At 41.4% G+C, this 27,218-nt stretch overlaps 1 protein-coding gene across 1 annotated transcript; it reads left to right on the top strand.

Moving 5' to 3' along the window:
• Window positions 1-80: 80 nt before the first annotated feature.
• mdm1 (Mdm1 nuclear protein) lies at window positions 81-24,673 on the top strand. The gene is given in 18 exon segments (XM_063906103.1): window positions 81-262; window positions 1,565-1,585; window positions 1,588-1,669; window positions 2,003-2,113; window positions 2,399-2,527; window positions 2,639-2,715; window positions 2,998-3,120; window positions 12,904-13,044; window positions 13,155-13,238; window positions 13,241-13,275; window positions 13,496-13,538; window positions 16,633-16,844; window positions 16,913-17,002; window positions 17,253-17,335; window positions 17,413-17,456; window positions 17,628-17,902; window positions 18,684-18,739; window positions 19,023-24,673. Coding segments are annotated over 18 exon segments (1,731 nt in total). The 5' UTR covers window positions 81-244; the 3' UTR covers window positions 19,130-24,673.
• The last annotated feature ends 2,545 nt before the right edge of the window (window positions 24,674-27,218 follow it).

Genomic DNA, 27,218 nt, shown 5'->3' with positions numbered 1-27,218 from the left:
GGTCGAGTTCTATTGACCTACATCAACGCGACGTCAGTTGTCAACGCGCTTACGTCAGACGCTTCTAAGCTGCCATGGCAACGAAGACCCTGTAACTGAAGCTGATAGAGCTAGTTAGCAGTTGCTGGTTAACTAGTTAAACACGTTAAGATATACAATATCAACCAGCTAGTTAACTAAGTGAAAGTGCACGCAATGACTAAGGACTGAGTCCTCGCGGGGTTTTGTGGCCGGTGAGCGCGAGATGACCGTCCGCTTCAAGGTAATTAGGAACAGGTGTAGCATCGTTAGCCATACACGTAGCTAACCATTTACTTTATATGCAAAGATGCTAACCTGGCCACCTAGCTCTGTAACTGCATTAATCATGAAGTAGTTCAAAGATAAGAGGTGGGAGAAGTACTCAGATCTTGTACTTGAGTAAAGTAGAAGTACTCAGATCTTGTACTTGAGTAAAGTAGAAGTACTCAGATCTTGTTCTTGAGTAAAAGTAGAAGTACTCAGATCTTGTACTTGAGTAAAGTAGAAGTACTCAGATCTTGTACTTGAGTAAAGTAGAAGTACTCAGATCTTGTACTTGAGTAAAGTAGAAGTACTCAGATCTTGTACTTGAGTAAAGTAGAAGTACTCAGGTCTTGTACTTGAGTAAAGTAGAAGTACTCAGGTCTTGTACTTGAGTAAAGTAGAAGTACTCAGGTCTTGTACTTGAGTAAAGTAGAAGTACTCAGATCTTGTACTTGAGTAAAGTAGAAGTACCAGAGTGTAGGAATACTCTGTCACAGTGAAAGTATTCTAAATGTTCCTCCAGTGAAAGTAGAAAGTACTCTCCTCTAAATGTACTTAAAGTAGCGACAGTAAAAGTAGTCATTGTCTGATTGGTCCATTTCAGAATAATATCTCTGATATGTTTTATAATGATTGATCATTAAAGTGTTCTCAGAGCTGGTAAAGGTGCAGCTAGTTTGAATGGCTTTGTATACTGCAGGGTAGCTGCTGGATTTACTGCAGGCGAACTACAGTCTGATTTAAGGGAGATTATATTTACCATCATTAATCCTAATCTGTAAAGTAACTAAAGGGATTAAATGAATGTAGTGGAGTAAAAGTACACAATGTACCTCTGAACTGTAGTGGAGTAGAAGTAGTATTAAATACAAATACTCAAGTACAACAAAATGGTAATTGAGTACAGTACTTGACTAATGTACTGTGTTACTTTACACCTCTGTTAAAGATGTAGCTCTGCAGAACTGGTCTCTGCTCTGACCCCTCTAATATAAGGCAGAGTCAGGATCAATGAGATGTAATCTGATTTAATGAGCTAATCCAGGTAATCCTGTCAGAGTGACATTCCCATGACATTTCTAACACAGCTATATATACTGTTACAACCACCTATTATGGGATACTACTGAGAAATCACAAACAGAAACAGGTTTAGGAATATATCTGTGTGTGTGTGTGTGTGTGTGTGTGTGTGTGTGTGTGTGTGTGTGTGTGTGTGTGTGTGTGTGTGTGTGTGTGTGTGTGTGGGTGGGCGGGCGGGCGCTCGCGTGCGTGTCAGTGTAGAAGTGAATACCAGAAGAGAAGAACTACAGGAAGTCCCGCTCCAGGAGTGTCTCTCCTCAGCGCTGCATCCCGTTGGCCGGCCTGCGCTCAGACCAGATGGACCCCCTCGACACTTGGTGCCCTACGCACAGCGCGTAATGCGCGTTATGGGAGCGGCGGCACTGGGTAAGATCCCTGAAACCAGATCTGGACCAGGTCTTGTTGCAGCTGTACGAGTGCAGAGCAGGTTTTAATCACCATTGCATATTGAGGATTTGACTTGGCAAAATGTTATCCTCTTAAACACTCAGAAGTTTGTAGTTGTTATTTTTTATTTATGTATATTTTTACTTTTTTTGATGTTTTTGTTTTATTTAATTTTGTCTTATCGTGTTTTAATTAATTTAATTTAATGATTTTTCATTGTATTTTATTCATCTCGTCTGGTCCTCAGGTATCTGCAGAGAGCCATGTTTCCAGCGGAGGAGGAGGTTTGCTCAGTCCTGCAGCTCTCTGCTCTGCCCTCCAGATCCTCGAGCTGACCATAAAACAGCCCCCCCTGCTGGTAGGAGGCATCCATTACACACCTGAGAACCCCCTTTAGAAACACATGAGAAAAATGAGCACAATAAAGTCATTAAAGTGCAGGTTTATCCTCTAGTGTGTAATGATAACATGTACACAAATGCATCATATTCTATAAAATCATCATATGTTTGTTGTTCCACAATTTTCAGATTTTTTTCACATAATTATCCCCAAAATGTCAGGCATTTTTTCAGCGTTTATTCATACTTTTCCCAGTGAGAGAAAAGGGGGTTCTCTAAAGGTCTTCCTTCTTTATTACCAGCATCCAGGAGTCGCTCTGCCCCCAGGAAGGAGCCAAATATTCCAACACCTGGAGCTGACCCTGGACCTCCAGCAGCACCCCCACTTGCTGCAGACCCCCGCCCATCAGGAGAACCAGCAGGAGAACCTGGTAAATACTGACCAGATCACTGAGCTTTTATTAACTTCTTATATTTTAATGACTTTGTCCGTCTTTAGTCCTTTTGACTCTGAGCTGTATTGTGTTTATCTGTCTCCTCAGCAAAGCATCGCCTCCTTAAGGCTGACAGCCAATCACAGCCAAGCCAACCTGACGGACAGCAGCCAGCAGCTAATGAGGTGAGCTGAAATCTACAATTTAAAAACAAAAGCACATTTTATGCAATAAATGCAGCCCAAATACCTTAATGAATACAAATAAATATGCAATCAGTTTGAGCACAATACAAAAAAACATGTGGAGTGCTATTAGTACACTTAACCCAAATTAAAATCGAATACAATTCCTCTTTTCTGCTCCTTTTATTTAAAAAGAAATGTTTGATTCGACAGGAAAAAAGAGGACTTAAAGAACTGTCCACCACAGGTACATCTATGACACTTTATTTATATTTATTGCAGGTTAATCATGCTCTGCGGTGGAGGGCGGGGCTCCGGTCAGGAGGTCAGAGGTCAGAGTACCACAGGCAGTTCAGCTGGAAGAAATCTGCAGCTGCTGCTTCGCCCATACTGACCGCAGAGCAGGTACACCTGAGGAGGAGACCGAGCCGCTACATCCTGCTTTAATCAGACATGCTTTGGTCTTATGTTACCAGCTTTAATGTAATACCATTATTCATTCTCCGTTATATTATATTAAGTACTTCTTTTAGGTGTACTGTATGAATTCAAGTCATTCTTATTTGTATTACTGTTAATATTATTACAGCCAGCGTTGGGTGTAACTCTGTTACAAAAAGTAATACATTACTGTAACTCTGTTACAAAAGTAACAGAGTTACAGTAATGTATTACTTTCTGCTGTAACGCAGTAGTATAACGCATTACTTCTGAAATTTGAGTAATATAATACCCGGGTCTGCTGCTTGAACCCCGAGACCTTCAGAGTCTCGTGGCAGAGTGTTGAAGATCTGCAGCCTCTGTCCTCTGTGGAATCTCCGGCTTTTAGAAAGCTTGTCAGCCAAACCCCCGTTAACACACCAATGACCAGGTGAGCTAACGCTGCATTGAGACTGGTTCCTATCCAGCAGGTCACAGGGCCGTGCAGAGGCTCCACTAACATGTTATTAATGACACACAGAGACGTCATGGTACCGGTATCACATATTATGCAGCCCACTGAAACGGAGCAGGAGTTTAACCTCTAGCTCTTTCCCTAATGTTCAGCATGTACTGCCAGATAGAGAGCTTTAATTAATGAGCTGCAGTAAACTGCATGTTAGCATTTAAAGCCAAACTTTAGAGGTTATTCTGGTGACAGTGACTCAGAGTAACTCAGAGTAACTCTAAGTAACGCATTACAGTTCAGCGAGAGGAATAATGTAATGTACCTTATTACTTTAAAAAGACAGGAATAAGTAATATGTACTGGACTACATTTTGGAAGTAACTTGCCCAACACTGAATACAACTGACTGAATACCCAAGAGACTTTACCCCAGGTATTAAAACCAGCCTGCGGTTCAGCTGTCTGTCCACTAGGGGGAGCTAGACTGCTGGTTTACTTATTAATATTAATGTGTCTCTGCTTCTGATCAGAGGAGACAAGTACTCAGGTCTTGTACTTGAGTAAAGTAGAAGTACTCAGGTCTTGTACTTGAGTAGAAGTAGAAGTACTCAGGTCTTGTACTTGAGTAAAAGTAGAAGTACTCAGCTCTTGTACTTGAGTAAAAGTAGAAGTACTCAGATCTTGTACTTGAATAAAGTAGAAGTACTCAGATCTTGTACTTGAGGAAAAGTAGAAGTACTCAGGTCTGGTACTTGAGTAAAAGTAGAAGTACTCAGATCTTGTACTTGAGTAAAAGTAGAAGTACTCAGGTCTGGTACTTGAGTAAAGTAGAAGTACTCAGATCTTGTACTTGAGTAAAGTAGAAGTACTCAGGTCTTGTACTTGAGTAAAAGTAGAAGTACTCAGCTCTTGTACTTGAGTAAAAGTAGTAGTACTCAGGTCTGGTACTTGAGTAAAAGTAGAAGTACTCAGATCTTGTACTTGAGTAAAAGTAGAAGTACTCAGGTCTGGTACTTGAGTAAAAGTAGAAGTACTCAGATCTTGTACTTGAGTAAAAGTAGAAGTACTCAGGTCTGGTACTTGAGTAAAAGTAGAAGTACTCAGGTCTGGTACTTGAATAAAGTAGAAGTACTCAGGTCTGGTACTTGAATAAAGTAGAAGTACTCAGATCTTGTACTTGAGTAAAAGTAGAAGTACTCAGGTCTGGTACTTGAGTAAAGTAGAAGTACTCAGGGCTGGTACTTGAATAAAGTAGAAGTACTCAGATCTTGTACTTGAGTAAAAGTAGAAGTACTCAGGTCTGGTACTTGAGTAAAGTAGAAGTACTCAGGTCTTGTACTTGAGTAAAGTAGAAGTACTCAAATCTTGTACTTGAGTAAAGTAGAAGTACTCAGATCTTGTACTTGAGTAAAGTAGAAGTACTCAGATCTTGTTCTTGAGTAAAGTAGAAGTACTCAGGTCTGGTACTTGAGTAAAGTAGAAGTACTCAGATCTTGTACTTGAGTAAAAGTAGAAGTACTCAGGTCTGGTACTTGAATAAAGTAGAAGTACTCAGATCTTGTACTTGAGTAAAAGTAGAAGTACTCAGGTCTGGTACTTGAGTAAAGTAGAAGTACTCAGGTCTGGTACTTGAATAAAGTAGAAGTACTCAGATCTTGTACTTGAGTAAAAGTAGAAGTACTCAGGTCTGGTACTTGAGTAAAGTAGAAGTACTCAGGTCTTGTACTTGAGTAAAGTAGAAGTACTCAGATCTTGTACTTGAGTAAAGTAGAAGTACTCAGATCTTGTACTTGAATAAAGTAGAAGTACTCAGGTCTTGTACTTGAGTAAAGTAGAAGTACTCAGATCTTGTTCTTGAATAAAGTAGAAGTACTCAGGTCTTGTACTTGAGTAAAGTAGAAGTACTCAGATCTTGTTCTTGAATAAAGTAGAAGTACTCAGGTCTTGTACTTGAGTAAAGTAGAAGTACTCAGATCTTGTTCTTGAGTAAAGTAGAAGTACTCAGGTCTTGTACTTGAGTAAAGTAGAAGTACTCAGATCTTGTTCTTGAATAAAGTAGAAGTACTCAGGTCTTGTACTTGAGTAAAGTAGAAGTACTCAGATCTTGTTCTTGAGTAAAGTAGAAGTACTCAGATCTTGTACTTGAGTAAAGTAGAAGTACTCAGATCTTGTACTTGAGTAAAGTAGAAGTACTCAGATCTTGTACTTGAGTAAAGTAGAAGTACTCAGATCTTGTACTTGAGTAAAAGTAGAAGTACTCAGGTCTTGTACTTGAGTAAAGTAGAAGTACTCAGGTCTGGTACTTGAGTAAAGTAGAAGTACTCAGATCTTGTACTTGAGTAAAAGTAGAAGTACTCAGCTCTTGTACTTGAGTAAAGTAGAAGTACTCAGGTCTTGTACTTGAGTAAAGTAGAAGTACCAGAGTGTAGGAATACTCTGTCACAGTAAAAGTATTCTAAATGTTCCTCCAGTGAAAGTAGAAAGTACTCTCCTCTAAATGTACTTAAAGTAGCGACAGTAAAAGTAGTCATTGTCTGATTGGTCCATTTCAGAATAATATCTCTGATATGTTTTATAATGATTGATCATTAAAGTGTTCTCAGAGCTGGTAAAGGTGCAGCTAGTTTGAATGGCTTTGTATACTGCAGGGTAGCTGCTGGATTTACTGCAGGTGAACTAGAGTCTGATTTAAGGGAGATTATATTTACCATCATTAATCCTAATCTGTAAAGTAACTAAAGGGATTAAATACATGTAGTGGAGGAGAAGTACAGAGTAGGATAAAATGAAAATACTCAAGTAAAGGACAAGTACCTCAAAAGTATACTTCATGTAGTTAGTAACTTTACAGCTCTGCTGGTGAGTCAGTGAGACTTTGAAGAGCGCTGAATATTGTGTTTGATCACTGCAGCCATTCTGCTCTGAGGTTTCCTGCTGAGTGTTGAGCAACACTGACACCGCTCACTTCCTCAGATCTGTATCAACCCTCAGTCTCAGCGTCTCATTGGTGGACAGACGGGACTTCTTTATCTCCTCTTCAGTGGACACTCTGAAGGGTTATCAGCTGATCTGTGGGTTGGGGCTGACCTCAAAGCCCGCTCTTCGTGTCTTCTGATCAGAACATGGTGATATCTGGAGTTTGCTGCACAGAGACTGATCTGATGGGTAGAGTGTGGAGTGTGGGGGGGTTCCAGATACCAGTTTGGGCGACTGGGGCTGTGATGTACAGTGGTTGTGTACCAATGAAAGGGTTGGGTGTGCTGGTGTGTGTGGATGTGTCTCTGAGCTGGGGGCAGCTTGTAATCCTCTGCCGCTCTGTGATTGGCTGTAAACTGGTTAGATCTGCTCTGAGAGGGTACAGACTGGAAAGCCTTATAGAAATGCAGTCCATTCACCATGTTTGTACTCCAGGACCTCCAAGAAGTGTCTGTTCTGACTCTCTGGCAGGAGGCCTCTGCATTATTGACCTGCTGTGCTTCATTAAAACACCATTAAAAGCAACAACAACAACAACAACAACAACAACAACAACAACAGTGGAGCTTTAAGTGTGTTGTGTTACACAGTGAGTAACCAGTAGACAGGAACCAGAGACGCTCTGTGAAGCTTCCATATCTCAGTGATCTGTGACTGAGACAGCCTCGGAGGTTTTGGCTCCAGTTCCTCTCACATTTCCCCGAAAGATGTCTCATGAAACCACTAAACGTCCCTCAGTGATCCAACCCTTTAAAGCCTCTAATCAACTGAGGGTTGAATCCCTTTTGCTCCAAATGACAGATTCCTTCAATTCCTCGACTTTGTGGATGTGCCTTTTGAATATAAACGTGGAATATTATAATCTTTGAAATAATAAAACAGTTTGATTCTAATTATTAGAATCAGAATCAAACATGAACAACTGGCAGCCAGGTTTCATTGGTTATTTGTAAGCTTTATTACACAGAGGATTGATTACTGATAGATATATACCGAGGTGTGAAACAGCTGATGCATAAAATCAGAAAGGAATCTAAAATCTTTTCATAAAATCAAATATGAGAAAAACACAAAATAAAAAATACAAAGAAATTGAAAAAGCAACGATTAAAGGTTGACATGTTTTCAATGATAGATAAAACAGAGATCCCAACAACAGGTATTTACAAGAAGAGCAAAACAAATATATTCACAATATCAAATCATATCTTCATTTAAACAGAAGAGATGTTCATAATAATAAAAGAATAGATATATTTACTTTCAGAGCCGTTTGTTTCTCATTTTATTGAGTATATATTTGATTTGCTATCTTAAGAGTCACCTTTTGTAATGTTCAAATTGTCAAATCGTTTTTCTATCAAAATGTGATTAAAATGAATACTTCAAATATTAATACTTCAAATATGAATACTTCAAATATGAATACTTCAAATATTAATGATGATGTTACATTCAGCCGTTGATCTCTGTCTCTCTCTCTGTCTCTCCCTGTCTCTCTCTCTCTGTCTCTCTCTGTCTCTCTCTTTCTGTCTCTCTCTGTCTCTCTCTGTCTCTCTCTCTGTCTCTCTCTGTCTCTCTCTTTCTGTCTCTCTCTGTCTCTCTCTGTCTCTCTCTCTGTCTCTCTCTTTCTGTCTCTCTCTGTCTCTCTCTGTCTCTCTCTCTGTCTCTCTCTCTGTCTCTCTCTTTCTGTCTCTCTCTTTCTGTCTCTCTCTGTCTCTCTCTGTCTCTCTCTCTGTCTCTCTCTGTCTCTCTCTGTCTCTCTCTCTGTCTCTCTCTCTGTCTCTCTCTGTCTCTCTCTGTCTCTCTCTCTGTCTCTCTCTCTGTCTCTCTCTCTGTCTCTCTCTCTGTCTCTCTCTGTCTCTCTCTCTGTCTCTCTCTCTGTCTCTCTCTTTCTGCCTCTCTTCTGTCTCTCTCTGTCTCTCTCTCTGTCTCTCTCTGTCTCTCTCTTTCTGTCTCTCTCTCTGTCTCTCTCTGTCTCTCTCTGTCTCTCTCTTTCTGTCTCTCTCTGTCTCTCTCTTTCTGTCTCTCTCTGTCTCTCTCTCTGTCTCTCTCTGTCTCTCTCTTTCTGTCTCTCTCTCTGTCTCTCTCTCTGTCTCTCTCTGTCTCTCTCTTTCTGTCTCTCTCTCTGTCTCTCTCTGTCTCTCTCTTTCTGTCTCTCTCTCTGTCTCTCTCTGTCTCTCTCTTTCTGTCTCTCTCTGTCTCTCTCTTTCTGTCTCTCTCTGTCTCTCTCTCTGTCTCTCTCTGTCTCTCTCTTTCTGTCTCTCTCTCTGTCTCTCTCTCTCTGTCTCTCTCTGTCTCTCTCTCTCTGTCTCTCTCTGTCTCTCTCTCTGTCTTTGTCTCTCTCTGTCTCTCTCTGTCTCTCTCTCTCTGTCTCTCTCTATCTCTCTCTCTGTCTCTCTCTTTCTGTCTCTCTCTGTCTGTCTCTCTCTCTGTCTTTGTCTCTCTCTGTGTCTCTCTCTCTGTCTTTGTCTCTCTCTGTGTCTCTCTCTCTGTCTCTCTGTCTCTCTCTCTCTCTCTCTGTCTCTCTCTGTCGTTGTCTCTCTCTGTCTCTCTCTCTCTGTCGTTGTCTCTCTCTTTCTGTCTCTCTCTGTCTCTCTCTTTCTGTCTCTCTGTCTCTCTCTCTGTCTTTGTCTCTCCCTGTCTCTCTCTCTCTGTCTCTCTCTTTCTGTCTCTCTCTGTCTGTCTCTCTCTCTGTCTTTGTCTCTCTCTGTGTGTCTCTCTCTCTCTCTCTCTCTGTCTCTCTCTCTCTCTCTGTCTCTCTCTGTCGTTGTCTCTCTCTGTCTCTCTCTCTCTGTCGTTGTCTCTCTCTGTCTCTCTCTCTCTCCCTCTCTCTCTGTCTCTCTGTCTCTCTCTGTCTGTCTCTGTCTCTCTCTCTGTCTCTCTCTGTCTCTCTTTGTCTCTCTCTGTCTCTGTCTCTCTCTGTCTATCTCTCTCTGTCTCTCTCTTTCTCTCTGTCTCTCTCTCTCTCTCTCTCTCTCTCTCTGTCTCTCTCTCTCTGTCTCTCTCTCTCTCTCACCCTGACGTTGGGTCTGCATGAATGTCTAACACCCAGAGTTTAGATCGTGTCTCTGAGCCGCTGCATTAGAGAGGACGAGGACAGAGGGAACTGAAATGAACATCTGCATATTAAGGGTCCCGTCCTCTGGTCCTCAGGGTCACAGTGAGTACAGCGACACAGAGCACCAGCAGCAGAACACTGAGCACTGAGCATCTGACTGCGTAGAAGGTGGAGTGAACCCCAAAGGGGTCTCTGTGCTGCACCAGGGTTTTGGTTGAAGAGAAACACTGACGATTACTGTCAATAACTGCACACCAGTACTCTCCTGTGTCTTGCAGAGAGACATCAGAGATGACCAAACTCCCATCAGAGTCGTTTTGCACAATGTAACTGATCTGATTAAACAGACCAAAGGTTCTTCCTTTGGTTCGGCTCGACTTAAAGGACCAAAAGTGACTCCAACCCTTTTCCCAATCTTTGCATTTGAGAGTGACTTCTTCTCCCTCTGAGAAGAGCTCCACAGCAGGGTGGGGGGGCTTAGGGCACACAAACAGCATATATCTTTTCACAGTAGTTAAGGTACTACAGTGGTACCAACCTGAGTGATTCAATGTTACAGATGTTAACACCAGAGTGAAGTTCTGGTCCACTACACCCGCAGAGTTGTTTTGTTGTCTTTGGTGACTGTTAAATAATATAGTCTCCCAATATGGAGGCTTGTCTTCACTGAAACCAGTGACAGGACACTGCAACACAGCCCTGTCTCCCACTGAGTGATAGATCAACTCTGTATTCGGCACATACTCTACAGGGTGACTGCTAACACACTGCTGCTGGTTCATCTTCAGACAGGTGAACACTCTGAAGTCAGTGGTTGACACGTTGGATATACGTAGAGCTGATGTGTCTTTCACCACTTGGTATCTTCCTCTATCGTTGTCCATCACTGATGCCGTATTGTTCCCAAAAACTCTGCTCCATCTTTCTTGATCAGATCGATAATCCCGTTTGAACCACTGGACGTCCAGGTGGTCAGCTGCTCCAGAACAAGGCAGCTCTTTTGTTTCTTCATCTCTCATGAATTCAGGTCTGGTCCACTCTATTGAACCACAGACAGTAACTGTGGTGTTTCTCTCATGAGTCACTTTGCCCTCAGTCCAGCACTCCTCTTGGTACAGGCCGGAGTCTGAACGGGTCAGGTCCTGGATCATGTAGGAAGAAGTATTGGCCGTGCTGACAAGTCGTTGTTTCAGGTCTTCAGGTACTGAGGAGTTCTGGGGCCAGAGGTCAGAGGTGTTCCACAGGACCAGCTTCTCCTCACCAACAGATCTGGAGATCAGGCAGGAGCCGGCCTCCTCTGGGAGCTGGAAGGTGTGAGAGCCTCTTTCCTCTCGGATGACGATGAGTTCTTCAGAGTGAATGTTGCTGAGGAGAGCAAACAGCAGGACGGAGAGCTCTGCCACTGCAGCCATTCTGCTCGGAGGTTTCCTGCTGAGTGTTGAGCAAACACTGACACCGCTCACTTCATCAGATCTGTATCAACCCTCAGCCTCAGCGTCTCATTGGTGGACAGACGGGACTTCTTTATCAACCCTCAGCCTCAGCGTCTCATTGGTGGACAGACAGGACTTCTTTATCAACCCTCAGCGTCTCATTGGTGGACAGACGGGACTTCTTTATCAACCCTCTGCGTCTCATTGGTGGACAGACGGGACTTCTTTATCAACCCTCAGCGTCTCATTGGTGGACAGACGGGACTTCTTTATCAACCCTCTGCGTCTCATTGGTGGACAGACAGGACTTCTTTATCAACCCTCAGCATTAGCGTCTCATTGGTGGACAGACAGGACTTCTTTATCAACCCTCAGCCTCAGCGTCTCATTGGTGGACAGACGGGACTTCTTCATCAACCCTCAGCCTCAGCGTCTCATTGGTGGACAGACAGCGCTTCTTTATCTCCTCTTCAGTGGACACTCTGAAGGGTTATCAGCTGATCTGTGGGTTGGGGCTGACCTCAAAGCCCGCTCTTCGTGTCTTCTGATCAGAACATGGTGATATCTGGAGTTTACTGCACAGAGACTGATCTGATGGGTAGAGTGTGGAGTGTGGGGGGGGGTTCCAGATACCAGTTTGGGCGACTGGGGCTGTGATGTACAGTGGTTGTGTACCAATGAAAGGGTTGGGGGTTTGATTCCCCGAGCTGCTCCCGCTGGCCGGTGTGTGTGGATGTGTCTCTGAGCTGGGGGCAGCTTGTAATCCTCTGCCGCTCTGTGATTGGCTGTAAACTGGTTAGATCTGCTCTGAGAGGGTACAGACTGGAAAGCCTTATAGAAATGCAGTCCATTCACCATGTTTGTACTCCAGGACCTCCAAGAAGTGTCTGTTCTGACTCTCTGGCAGGAGGCCTCTGCATATACGGGAACTCGCCTCACAGCTGCACCAGCCTTTGGTTGAGTACACATGGACTTCGGACATTGTTGATCAGGTTGTGGGAAAACTCGGCGAATCCTTTTCTCTCCAGCTTGATGAATCCACCGAGAGATTCTTTGGTACTGACAACCTTCCTGAGCGCATGCTGTCCTGCTAGAGTTTGGAGGGGAACTTTTTTTTCGGGAGACACAAAGTGTGGTTTTTTAAAAAGCAGATGATGAGGGCCACATGAAGAAGGAGCTAGAATAATGAGAAAGTAGTGGGACATTTTACAAATTTGAAGTCCGATCATTTTGAAGAAAAAAATCGGAAATTCAAAAAAGTCGAAATTTATAAAAGAAATCTGAAGTTTGAAAAGAAAATCAAAAGGAAAAAACATTGGGAGACAAAGAAACAGACCTGGAATAAAGTGTGAGGACTTCAGTGGCCTCCCTGTCAGTGAAGCTGGAGCCCCTCTGAGTGTTCCTGCAGGAGGTCAGCGTTGGTTTGAATTCAGAGACATACAAATATATATATATATATATGTACATATATATATATATATATTTGTACATATATACAGTTATATATATGTATATGTACATATATACAGTTATATATATATATATGTACATATATATATATATAACTGTATATATGTACAGTTATATATATATACATATATATAACTGTACATATATACAGTTATATATATGTATATATATATAACTGTATATATGTACAAATATATATATATGTACATATATATACATATATATCTTTTAATGAGAAGTTTCTACAGCGGTTAAAGTTCAGATGATGACCAAAGAACGTACATTTGGTCACAGATTTAACGACAAACTGAGTGTTTTAAATGTAGTGCTCGCTGACCTCTGACCTCTGACCCCCTCAGGTGCTCCACAGCAGCAGGTCTGTGCCGCCCTTTAAGAAACACTCCGTTCCCCTGGAAACTGAATATCGCCGCAGCTTCCTCGGTCTGGCTCCGCCCCCCGAGCCCCGTCTCCAGAAACACCTGCAGCATCACACACACAAGGTTCACAGACACACACACACACACACACACTAATACACACAAATGTTCAATTTACTCTTGTTTTCTTTCTGTACATTTTCTCAAATAAACTTCTATATTTTTATCTTCAGACCAACAAGAAGAGTAGGGAGGAGCCAGAGAGGAAGCCCCGCCCCAAACAGGACATATCCTCCCCTCACAAACAGGATGCCCCGCCCCTCCTCCTCCTCCTCAGGTGCACAGAGGACACAGGTGTGTTTCAGTGTGATGGCCTTACCCTTCTTTGTCATATTTTACAACATCACCACTCTGAATGTTCTTTTAAATCCTCAATGTAAGTTAGTAGCAGAATAAGTTTGTCTTTATTCATTCAATCCTTGCATGGTGGGATATGTCCGGTCTTATAATTACTTCTGTTGATGAGTGTGTGTCTGACAGAGATTCAGTCCAGCTTTCGCTCTCTTCTCTGCAGGATCCCGGAGAGAAACGGACCCTTGGACAGTGACCCCCGACAGGTCAAGAGATATTGAACTAAGCATGAATCACATCAGCGCTGCAAATACAGATTCCTCCTTTTGATCAGTCAGGAAGTTTATGAAGCAGCAAACAATGGGTCATCTTTAAAGGACTAGCCTTCTACTAAACACACACAGATATTTAGTTTATCAGAAGGAAATCCTCCCTTTAAGAGGCTCAAATATTCAAAGGCTTTATCATTATATGAAGGCCCTAATGTCACTTCAGGTCAAAATCAAGCCCCGCCCACTTTCCGGAGTAAATCCTGCTTCAGAGCGAAGCTGAAAATAATAGTGTCTTCATGTCTTAAAGCTGCTGAGTCATATATCGCTCCTCCAACAACAAATAGATCCAGAGCTCCGGTTCCTTTACTTCCTCTCCAGAAAAAAGGAGAGTAAAAGAAAGGATCAGAAATCTCAGTCTCAGTGTCAGCCTGCTGCCTGCCACTCGTCCCCCGGCAGACCCACCGGACATCCATCCCCTATTTATTCTCCGTAAGCTGTCTCTGCCGTCTGACCAGACATCTGACCCCCTCTCCATATCTCTGGACTCATTAAACCCTTTCTGACCAACAGAGATATTGTTTCCTGGCATCACTTCAACATTTTACGGGGAAAATCTGCATTTTGGTTTGAGGGGGGTGCCCACAGAGAGAGGGAGCAGAGACCCTGGTACCTTTAGACTAAACCCTGATGATATGTGTCCTGCCAGACACTCAGCTACCAAACTTATAGAATACAATGGAAGAAGTCATGTTCATTTTTTAGACACATTAGTTGTATTTTCAGACTGAATTATCCAACTGTAACTCACTGTGTGTGTGTGTGTGTGTGTGTGTGTGTGTGTGTGTGTGTGTGTGTGTGTGTGTGTGTGTGTGTGTGTGTGTGTGTGTGTGTGTGTGTGTGTGTGTGTGTGTGGGTGTGTGTGTGTGTGTGTGTGTGTGTGTTTGTGGCTGATGGAAAACTAGAGTGTCAGCAGTAAAACCCCATTGCTTCATTTCAGGGAAACAACTCTCTGTTAGTCACTCGCACACACACACACACACACACACACACACACACACACACACACACACACACACACACACACACACACACACACACACACACACACACACACACACACACAGGCAGGTGGAAAGTGTCGTTTGAGTAAGGGGTTGCTGCGTTGCAGATGAAACAGTTTTTGACTTTTGTTTTTGCTGAAAACATCCCAAAAAATCCTGCAAACATCATGAAGAACATCCCCTAGAACCTGTGCAGGAAGAACAATTCTACAAACATCACATTTATATTTGAATTCCAACTATTTAAAGAATATTTCTACACTTTCTGGCCAAAGGTTTGCTAAATCCCATCAGTCGATCCAACTCTTACCTTTGAGATTGTCACAGAGTCATTTTTTAAAGAATTTTTTTGGGCAACCAGCCTTTGATATAGTGCAGTTCAGAAACAGGGAGACAGAGGGGAAGACACGAGGCAAAGGGACTCAGGCCGGATTTGAACCTGGGTCCACCGCATGGGGGATCAAACCCCAGTATGTGGCCGCCTGCTCTACCCACTGAGCTATACAACAGCTTGTCACAGAATAATTAACCCTTTTACTCGTTGTTCCCCTCCTAAAGTTTTACTGAGTCTTTTAAAATGTTTTTTAGGTTGAACAAGCTTTCACTTTGATGCTCTTATTGAAACACCGTATTAGAAACCCTTTTTTGAGCCGCTTCAAAACAGCTTAAACTTAATGAAAAGGGATTTAAAAAAGACTGTTGTCAAAAAGTCAAATTTATATCGGGATAAATGAAGTATTCTGATTCAGTAGATAAATTATGAATGCACTGTAGATGAGATTTACACAGTATAGAGTGTGATGAATGAATAAAAATAGGTTTTGCAGAGCAGTGATGAGGTAATGATCTGTGGGCGATCCGTTACTTTCCATCTTCACTGTGGTGAGGCTGTTATTGTGAATGCCACTGACGTGTGTGCAGAGGAAGTGTGTGTGCAGCATCAGGTTACTGTGTGTGTGAAGTTTTTTTAAACGAGGACGGGGGTAATCTGGGGTCGGGTCAGGAGTCAGGTTACCGTTACCTCCATCACTCATTAATTACAGAAACAGATCTGACCTGGATTCAGCTCCGAGGAGTTCTGATTGCACAAACTTCATAACCCCCCTCTGAAGACGTTTCATTCAGTGTGTCCCCCCCCTGGTGTGTGTGTCTGTGTGTCTGTGTGTCTGTGTGTCTGTGTGTCTGTGTGTCTGTGTGTCTGTGTGTGTACTGTCATGGTTTCTACACTCATCCACCCTGTGTTCTGTTTGTGTAAAGTCAGCAGCTTTTTGATAAAGAAGACTTTAAAACTGGCCGATTAAAATTCCTGAATCAGAATTATATATTATAATGAAAGGCAAGAATAAACGATAAATAAATAAGAGCACCAGGAAAAAGAAGCACATATAGAAATATTATTAAACTAATATATTGTCAGATAAAAAGTCATAGGTGCTCAACACTATAATACACATAGCACTAAAAATGTTTTATATGTGAAGTGGATTCAGACTGACCTGTCCACCCCCACACCTCCTGTCTATCCTCTAATCGCTGCCCCCACCCTCACTCACTCCCACAACACATCAGAGACTGCACTGCCCCCCCCCCCAAACTGACCAAACCCCCTTCTTTTTAGAGCAGCTTTTAACATTGATTGGTGCCGTGTGGTTTTATTGCTCGATTTTAATTAGACATTTTATCTTATTTTATTTAGTTCTTTGAAGCGTCTTTGAGCTCCTGATAAATAAAATATATTATTATTATTATTATTATTATTATTATTATTAAGGGATGCTTAGGTGATAATACAGGTCTTTAGATTTCCTTTACTGCTTTTCCACGACACTGGTCTGTAAATATATTTCAGAATAAAAGCCCTGTGTTAACAGATGAATGGATTCCGTCCACCGAAAACACTGCTGGGCTTTTATTTTGAAACAGAACTATTTTACTTTTGTCTTTGAACATATTGTATGTGATGAAAACATTGAAACCGTAGTATAGTTATTGGTTTTGACTAAACAAGAATCCGTGTCCCCCTGCAGGTGGAGGCGTTGCGGCGGCAGGCGCTGGCGTACCGGCGGCGAGCGTGGGGATCCAACTTCTGCAGAGACCACCTGAGCCAGCTGCTGTCGGATCACAACGCTCTGTGGGAGGCAGCGGACACCACCTCTGACCCCTCCACCCCTCACCATCTGACCTCTGACCCCCCTCACAGCCACTGCTCTACACCTGTGGAGGCTCTGGACCTCAACAGGTGAGATATCAGAGAGCATCATGGGAAATCTACTCTGCTGATGTCTAAATGTGTTAATGTGTTTCCAGTAACTCCAGTCAGAGGTCGTCAGGGACAACTCCTCGGAGTCCTGACAGACGTTCGGCCTGGGGAGAGGAAGAGGAAGAGGAAACAGACGAGTAAGCTGCTTCTAGAAGGAATCTGTACGGTTCATACTGCTCTAGTGAAGTGGATTAAGAAGTTTCATAAATCGAACTTCTGCCACCTCAAAGATATTCAATAAAAAATGTGTTTTCAGTGTGTCAGCCCTTCAGATTCAGATCAAAGCTTTTCTGCAGCCGCAACACTTCTTAGGAACTGAAACTGTGTGTGTGTGTGTGTGTGTGTGTGTGTGTGTGTGTGTGTGTGTGTGTGTGTGTGTGTGTGTAGGGAGGAGGGAAGGTTACCGACTCCGAGGCTGAAGATACGACCGACTCAGAGAACTCACCATGATCTCACCACACCTGCCACCGGTATACACACACACACACACACACACACACACACACACGCCACACAGTGTGACCTCTGACCTCTGTTTGTCCGCCAGGAGGCGCTATACTGGTGGGAAAACCGAGGAGTGGTGACAAACAGGTGGGATTTAAATAAGATATATTTGTTTCTTTCTAAATGATGGTAAATGATTTTGTTAAATTTCCTTTAAATAAATTATACAACATAATCTTAAATAATATTGTATTTTTATGACATTATTGTTATAGATATTATATTACTTTATGATGCTTCGGGTTTTTTTGGGTCCAGATGTGTGGCTCCTCTGTTTCCATGGCAGCAGGGGCGGAGACCGCAGTTGCCGTGCCGATCACCCCAAAGGAGGCGTGGTCTGAACATAACTCCGTCCATTCCAAATCATCTGCCCATTCCCCCGACAACAGGCCACCTGTCAGTCCTGCCTCTAAACCAATCAGGACAAAGCAGAATTCGCCACCTCCTGCAGCCCCGCCCCCTCTGGTCCCGCCCCCTCAGCACTACATCCAGGGCACTCTGAGGACCGCCGACTTCCAGCACAACGGTGAGGCGTTTACGTTATTAACCTGCCACGATTAAAACAGCAAATCACTGAATAAATTACAGGATCGATCAGGTTTACTGACTGATATCAGAAAACTGTGAAAAAACATTCCTGAAATTAGAGGAAATGTGCAAATATTTCGCGTTTTTTATCAAAAGAATTGACCGAATCTCTCTGAGGTTAATCATGCTTTATTTATACCTACTTAGTTTATTTTTGTTCAACTAAAATTACACAAATTTAAACTACATTTTGTTTTTTTGTGCCTTTTTTAGGTATTTATCTTTTATTTTTCTTATTTTTTTTCTTACATAGAAAGAATGAATAAAAAGGGTATAAATTATTCTAAAAAAGATTTCCATCAATCTGATTTTTTATATTTACAATACAAATAAATATATAAATAATTCATAAATATTAAATCTCTCATTTCTATGATCCTTTGTTTATGTTTGAAAACAAAATTCCTTTTGCAATGAATAATTATCATCTTTCTGAGAACAATGTTCTGTTTTAGAAGCGAATAACTATTTTATTATATTGATATTATTTATTATATTGGCTTTTCAGCAAAAGAAATATGAATGATTCCAAAAAGAAATGAAAAAACCCCCCAAAACTAACGAAGTTTGAATAGTGTGTGTGTCCTCAGGGAGATAATGATGAATAGTGTGTGTGTCCTCAGGGAGATAATGATGAATAGTGTGTGTGTCCTCAGGGAGATAATGATGAATAGTGTGTGTGTCCTCAGGGAGATAATGATGAATAGTGTGTGTGTCCTCAGGGAGATAACTGGGTCTGAGGTTCAGAGAGCAGCAGTGTTCAGGAGGCTGCTGCCATGAAGGTATAACGACAAATATCTATAAACCATAATATACATTAGTGACGACATTAATAATAAATAATGTTCATAGAAAGGTCGATTAGTAAATCAAGTACATAATAAATGTATCATATATAAATATAATGATGATGGGGACTTCTGAAAGGTCAGATAATAATTATGATAATAATCTTTCCTGAAATTCTTCCTGTTTTCTCCTTGTTTATATGTTTGTGTTGTTGTTTTTGTCTCAAACATTATTTACCTTCCATCATTAACTCAAACGTATCCTCCTGTTGCCTAGACGACCGTCTGTCCGTGATGTCGTGGCGTTCGGCGGCGTCCTGCTCGGCGGCGTCGGCCGTCCTTCAGCGAGCTCAGAGACGAGAGAGCTTCTGGGGCAAGAGATGACCTCTGACCCCCCCCCACAGCTGAGTCTGATAACATTATTATGGGATTGATTTAAATATCATGTATTTTTTTAGGGGCTGATAATCACGCTGTGTTTGGTGAGTCATAGATGTTTTTTGTCATCTTAAGAATTTAAGTATTATGTTTATGTAGGAATTATGTTGCTTATTCCTTAAAAAAGTCACAAAAGTGACAAAAACTCAAAGTATTGTTGCTTTAAAATCATTACAGATGGATTAGAATCCATGCAAATCTTAAATATTTGAGATCAAGTTACTAAAGTACAAGTAAAAGAAGTATTCTAGTACTTTATTTTAGTAAAAGTATTGAAACAATAATGTCAAAATACTCCATTAGAGGTAAAAGTCCTGCATTCTCTCAAGAGGGGACTCTTTGAAGTAGAGACGCTACATACTGATATACACCTGAACATCAGCAGGAGAGGACTCTTTAAAGTAGAGACACTACATACTGATATACACCTGAACATCAGCAGGAGAGGACTCTTTGAAGTAGAGACACTACATACTGATATACACCTGAACATCAGCAGGAGAGGACTCTTTAAAGTAGAGACACTACATACTGATATACACCTGAACATCAGCAGGAGAGGACTCTTTAAAGTAGAGACTCTACATACTGATATACACCTGAACATCAGCAGGAGAGGACTCTTTAAAGTAGAGACTCTACATACTGATATACACCTGAACATCAGCAGGAGAGGACTCTTTAAAGTAGAGACACTACATACTGATATACACCTGAACATCAGCAGGAGAGGACTCTTTAAAGTAGAGACTCTACATACTGATATACACCTGAACATCAGCAGGAGAGGACTCTTTAAAGTAGAGACACTACATACTGATATACACCTGAACATCAGCAGGAGAGGACTCTTTAAAGTAGAGACTCTACATACTGATATACACCTGAACATCAGCAGGAGAGGACTCTTTAAAGTAGAGACTCTACATACTGATATACACCTGAACCTCAGCAGGAGAGGACTCTTTAAAGTAGAGACTCTACATACTGATATACACCTGAACATCAGCAGGAGAGGACTCTTTAAAGTAGAGACACTACATACTGATATACACCTGAACATCAGCAGGAGAGGACTCTTTAAAGTAGAGACACTACATACTGATACACACCTGAACATCAGCAGGAGAGGACTCTTTAAAGTAGAGACACTACATACTGATATACACCTGAACATCAGCAGGAGAGGACTCTTTAAAGTAGAGACGCTACATACTGATATGAACCTGAACATCAGCAGGAGAGGACTCTTTAAAGTAGAGACTCTACATACTGATATACACCTGAACATCAGCAGGAGAGGACTCTTTAAAGTAGAGACTCTACATACTGATATACACCTGAACATCAGCAGGAGAGGACTCTTTAAAGTAGAGACTCTACATACTGATATACACCTGAACATCAGCAGGAGAGGACTCTTTAAGATAAGGGGGTTTGTTTGTTTGTTGGAAGAGGAAGTGTAAACTCTCCCGCTGAAGGAATGGCGTTTGACAGGTCTTCAGAAACTCTCCGTATCTCCTCGTGTGTCTTTCCGCAGCTCGGTGACTCTCTTCTTCTGCTGCAGGTTTTCCAACATCCCGCTGCACCCCCAGCAGATACCTGTTTCTAGTTATCTAAGACACATTTACAAAAACCCTCCTGTGGGTTAAAGCTTAAAACATTTCCCGCTTAGAATTCTGCATCCAGGGTATTTTTATCAGACTTTAAATGTGTCATATGTGTGGGTTTATTTGATACAGAATACATTAGGATGCTTTTATTTGTTTAAATAATTTGGTATTTAGTGATTTTTTTCCCATTTGTATGTTTTATGTGTTTATTTTTTCAAAATAAAATCAACTCTGTAAAATGTAGATAAGCAGTACATTCAGATTAGTTCTTGACTATAACTTTTATATTTCTAGATATGTTTCCTACCAGAAATGTCTTTAAAATAGTTATTATGAAAATAAAATAAGAATATCTGGATTTTTTTTGTAAATCATTTATTGATACGGTAAATGTTGTGCACTGATCAGCTCTGCATCAGGTCTCCTCGACCCCTCAGCGCCTCACCTACTGCGAGTCCTTCACCCTTTCACACCTCATGCATGCAGAGCAGCACCACTTGCTCTAGGGAAGCTAACACTCACACACACGCACACACGCGCACCCACAGACCGTTGGCCATCGGGAACAGCTCAGGGTTCAGTATCTCGCCCAAGGACACATCCACATGTTGACTGCAGGGGCTGGGATCGAACCAGCAACCAGCTGGTGGAAATAGGACCGCACTCCCTCAGCCTGTGGCTGTCCACTAAAGGGACAAATATGAACCTTTTTTATATATTTATATATTTTTCAGAGTTTTTGCTTTAGTAAAGGCTTTGAACTTTCATTCAAACTTTATATTTTCAACCCTGACAACATAACCGTTCCATTATTGCCCTTCAAAATAAAAGCCCTCAAAGTATAGTTTTTCATATCTGTTGTTCATTTGCCCAGCTGTATTTACATAATTACAGTATATATAAACGTACTGCACTTCCTGTGCAGTGTCGTCCTGTCGCCTCTGTCTGAATACTTAAAGGTAAACACTGAACGCAGCCATCGCTTCCTCCTCTTACCCGGCAACGACCCGCGCTACTTCAATATTATTTAACGCTGTTCAAACATCCAGGTCTGAACTTTACTAAGCAGCTGACCGGGGTTTCCCCCCTGCATGTAGAGAACAAACAACTTAATTAACCCAACGGGGGAATTACTTGATCTCCTCTGCTGTGTTTGTACAGAAGATAAACACGCACAACACAAACACAAACACATGCAGCGAGGAGAGGTGGCGGAGCAGGGAGACTACCAGTCCACACACTGGTCCGATCGGGGCTTGAACCGGCGGCCCTTTGGTTCATAGGGCAACAAACCCAGCCACTGCCGGCCCAATCAAAGCAAACGTCTCTGAAATCCATTGTGACCTCTGTTAGTGGCATTTATTCACCTGCAGTGTATGCATCACAATAACATTCGTAATGTTTCCTAAAACCCTCTCTGGATTAACCTCCAAACTTCCAGCAACTCTCTTCAGGCCCGTTGTGTCGGCGGTGCTTCCTCTCATTGTTGACCCGGTCTCGAACGTCCCACGCGTTGCAACATCACTTCCTTCTTGTTGTGACGCACAGGTGATGAGACACCTGATTTCATTCATGAGTTTAAGAAACAGACAAAAATGAATATGCAAAATCAGCAGCAGCTGTGGGAGGATGAAGGGGAAAGTAGTTCCTACGAGCAAATCAGAACGAGACTTAATCCAGAATGAGTTTCATCCTATAGGCGTTCATCTGTATCACTACTACTGAAGAGGATGTGACATTGTTTTCAAAATTTGACCTAAAAGGGATTTTATTTGACTCACTTTTTCTATTTGCTTCTGTACATTTCTATTAAATTGACCATAAGTTAGCATTACATAACATCTCATTTGCATATTAAACAGATCATTTCAGAACTCTTGAAACACGAACACAAGTTGTCTTAGTGTCTGTCATGAAGAGGGGGGGTTTCATGTTGATATCTTTGGTTTAAATCTCTAACCCAATTCAGCTGAAGTGCTTCCCCCTTACTTTGAGCTTATTGATGCCTTTCATCCGGCTTCTGATCCACACACCCTCGTCCAGCACAATGCAACGATGGAGTTAGAAAAGCACCCGGACACCTGATCCTTCACCGATTCACCAGGGAGGATAATACGCCAGGAAAATCCTGACAGGAAAAGACTGGCCAAGCGAAATGACGGGAAAACTCCAAAGACTGCAGCCAACTTCAGATCTGAGAGGCGTCTCTTATTGTTGATTTCAAATCTTCCCTCGGGGGCTTTTACCTGCAGACACGACGCCGGTTTTCACAGTTTTTCCGATGATAAAGGGCTTTAGATCCTGCTGCGGTTTGTCCGGTATTCCCTTATTTTTGTCTGAAATTATTTGCCAGAAAAGGGCCACGATAATGACTCCTAAACCCGGAGATAATAAGTTTTGGACCCCTGGTGGTCTTACATATGATTAGTTTTTGCTTTATAAAATAATGTATATTGCTAATCAGTAAATACCTCTGACTAATGACGTTAGCTGACGTGATGAAGGGCTTTCAATCCTGATGAATCCCTTTTATTTTCCCAAAAAGTGACCCCCAAATACCGATAGTTATTCAGCATTTCAGTTTTGTTTTCTAAACTTCGAAGGGTTTTTGAATAGTTGTTTTGGTTTATGAGATAAGGTCTGTGGTTACTACAAGTAACAACCTGAAACACATGATCTACCTCTAAGTGACGAGCTGAGCTGGTGTTAGTGATGAATGCTGGATCTTAACTTTTGCAGATACGTCCTGAAAAATCCTTACTGAGAAATGAAATGTTGGGTATTTAATATGAAAATACAGAGCTTATTTTCACCTTTAGGGCTTTAACTCCTGCTCGTAGACAATCAGTCCTAAAACCCGGAAATAATTTAGCTTCTTTTTTTGCATTTCCGTTTCTCTTGTCTAAAATTCAATGGGTTTTTTAATTGGTTTTTGGTTTCTGAAATAAGGTCTGTGGTTTATACAAGGTATAACATAAAGTGCATCTGTAAATAATCCTGACTCTGAGTGAACCTCTGATAAATATCAGCTGAATTGGTTGTGAAAGCTAATATGGAAACATTGCATTTTTGGATATTGAATTAAATTAAAGGACTTTTTCTGTTAGAAAAAAAGACAGTAAGGTATATTATCTGTATTTATATCAAATGCTGTGCTGCTGTTTGAGTAATGCCTTTAGATATTCTATGATTGTATTCTGGTATTAATGTTTCTCAGTCACTCGTGTTTCTAAATACATTTGGTTGACGAGTCTCGCCGCTAAAACACGAATAACTGATTTACTTCATGTTGGTTTAGTTCCAGCAACAGCAAACATAACGTCCACTTCACCTCGTTATCGTTGCCATTTTTAATGCGTATGATTAAAAAGTAATTACGCTGTTGAGTAATAAGTGTTGCATCATCTGATTTAACCTACGATCATCGGATCTGAGCCGAGCCGGTTTAACAAGGTTGTTGTTTTTTCTGAGGGAAGTTCACCTTAGCCACACTTAATTTCCTCTTTGTGTTAGTGACATACAAATTGCACTAGCTCAGCAGTGACCTCCCTGTGTGTGTGTGTGTGTGTGTGTGTGTGTGTGTGTGTGTGTGTGTGTGTGTGTGTGTGTGTGTGTGTATATGTGTGTGTGTGTGTGTGTGTGTGTGTGTGTGTGTGTGTGTGTGTGTGTGTGTGTGTGTGTGTGTGTGTGTGTATGTATATATGTGTGTGTGTGTGTGTGTGTGTGTGTATGTGTGTGTGTGTGTGTGTGTGTGTGTGTATGTGTGTGTGTTTCTTGGGGTTTTTTGGATGGTTACCTGTCCTATATTTCTGAAAGGTGGGCGGAGGACTGATCTGTATAAAGAGACAGAGCACAGAGTCGTCTTCACACTTCATCTGCCAACAGGTGAGGACACACACACACACACACACACACACACACACACACACACACACACACACACACACACACACACACACACACACTCAGACTCAGTATTTCTTTCTTTCTTTGAACTGTTATCTGTTTTATCTTGCAGTGAAGAAAACATTCTCCTGAAAGGATTAAAAGATCTCATCGAGCAGAAACGTGAAGATGATCTCCGCCGTCGCCTATCTCCTGCGTCCCGCCGCCGCCGCCATGCTGGTTTTCCTGCCGCTGCTTCTGATTGGCTGGGCCGGGCAGGCGGCATCACTTCCTGTCGACCGTTCGCTCAGTCAACCTCTGAGAAACTCGGAGACGCACAAGGTTGTTCAGAACATATCTCAACACGTGAGTTAAAAAAATAATGAAAGAATATTTTAGATTTTTGCATCTTCAATCAGCTGTCGAAAAAGGAACTTCAAAATAAAAGTAGCCCCTTAAAGTTACACACTTTACAGAAAGTGTTTTAATATTGTATATTGCATGACTGAGTCCTAATTGTCAATATTGCGTCTTTTAAAAGCTGTAGTCACACTTTGAAAATGTTACTGGGTGCCATTTGTGCATCTTAAAACAGCTGTCCAATAGGAATTTTCAAAATAAAAGGATCTCGTTTACAAGTGAAAGTCCTGCTTACTTTGATATCAGTAATTTGGCTTTTAATGTGGAAGTCTTAACTCTGATCTCGATGCTAATCTTATTCAAATCTATTTTAAAATATTGTTATTGTGGCACTAATGTTACTCCGTATGATCGGTCATTATAATAAAGCACTTTGTTTAAAGAGCCCTGTCATAAAACAAGGTGCAGCTTTACAAACAAATACAAACAAAAATGAAGCACATTCAAACAAGAGAAATTAGACAATGAAATATAAAAGTGAAAGTTAGAAAAAGACATTTTAATTATTAAATTGAGAGAAAAAGTGATTTTAATTGTAAAGCAAATTTAAACATCAGGGGCTAATTCCACCATTTTGAAACCCTCATACTGTTAAGCATAACTCAACTTAAACAAAAAGTGTATTCAGTATTTCCTTGAAGTATTATTTGTATTTGCAAGATGTGTAAAAAAATCCATTTATTAAAATTGCATTTACTCCGGGGAACGAGTTTCCAATGACAAGGAAATACAAAACAACACTAAATATTCTAAATCGTTTAAATAATTTAATCATTTTGTGTTTTTATTTCTGCCTCTAGGCTCAGAGTCTGCAGACGGAGGATGACTCCAGCTTCAGGCTGATGCCCAGAGTCAACACCGACCAGGTGCAGAAACAGTCCTGCAACAAAACCGATTAGAAGCACTTTATAAAGACAGTAAAATAACGTTGTTCTTCCTCCAGGATCACATGAAAATCTGCTGCCTCCACGCCAACATCCTGGACTTTTACCTGAACAACATCCTGAAGCACCGCACCGACCACTGGCACCCCAACATGACCCGCCTGAAGGTGGACATGAACCGGATCAGCGAAGACCTGCAGAACCAAGGCTGTGTGAGTGCTTCTAACTCAACTGGTTAGCCTAGCTTAGCTTAGCATAGAGACTGGAAACAGGGGAAACTGCTATCCTGGCTTTGTACAAAGTTCCAAAACATTCACCAACATTTCAAAATTAGCATCATTGTTTTCCTTAATTTTTACCGTTAGCTTAGCTTAGCATAAAGACAGCTAGCCTAAAACAAACAAAAACACTAAAACTGCTCAAAAGAAATTGCTAATTTTATACTGATTATCCTCGCTAATGGATCTATACTTTAATTCACTGAGCACAGAACCCTTAAGGAAACAGACCAGGAACTACTTCAATAGAACAACATGCTAGCTGTTTCCGTCCCGTTTTATGCAAGTGGCGGGCCATGATTGGGGGTGCAAGCTAAAATTTTGCCTAGGGCGGCACATTGGTCAGGGCCGGGCCTGCACACACACACACACACACACACACACACACACACACACACACACACAAGATTGAGTTGATAGCAGATGCTAACCTGCAGTATTTCTCTGTTTCTGCAGAACGTCACTCACTATCACGACCATCACCACGCCGTGGAGTTCCGCAGGAAGCTTGCCAAGGTGAGAATTTACCCCCGAATTATCCCCGATTAAAAACTCTCTCACATCTTTCACACACCGAGACTCGTGCGTCTTCACTGCTCGTTTTCCAGAAGTAAAATTAAGTTTCTATTTTTAACCAAGTTTTTGGTAAAACTGTAAAAATTAAAATGAAAAACTTTAATGATTTAAATTTCTTTTACTTTAATAATATTAAATGAAAAGAAATGAAATAGAAAAAATATCTCATATATTATTATATATTATCCTGAAGAAATGAAAAGGATTTTAAATGTTAAAATATTAAATGTAATAATACAATTACATAAAGAAATGAATTTAAGATCCAATAAAAAATGAACACCTGCTTTAATGAGTAGGTTGTTGTTGTTGTTGTTGTTGTTGTTGTTTCCTTGTGTTGACGTGTCTCTGTTCCTCAGCGGGCTCTGGAGCAGGTTAT

The sequence above is a fragment of the Eleginops maclovinus genome, chromosome 17 (assembly GCF_036324505.1).
Source record: "Eleginops maclovinus isolate JMC-PN-2008 ecotype Puerto Natales chromosome 17, JC_Emac_rtc_rv5, whole genome shotgun sequence".
In the NCBI taxonomy this organism is placed as follows: domain Eukaryota; kingdom Metazoa; phylum Chordata; class Actinopteri; order Perciformes; family Eleginopidae; genus Eleginops; species Eleginops maclovinus.
Note: the sequence above shows the minus strand (reverse complement) of the source record. Positions and strands in the feature narration are given on the sequence as shown.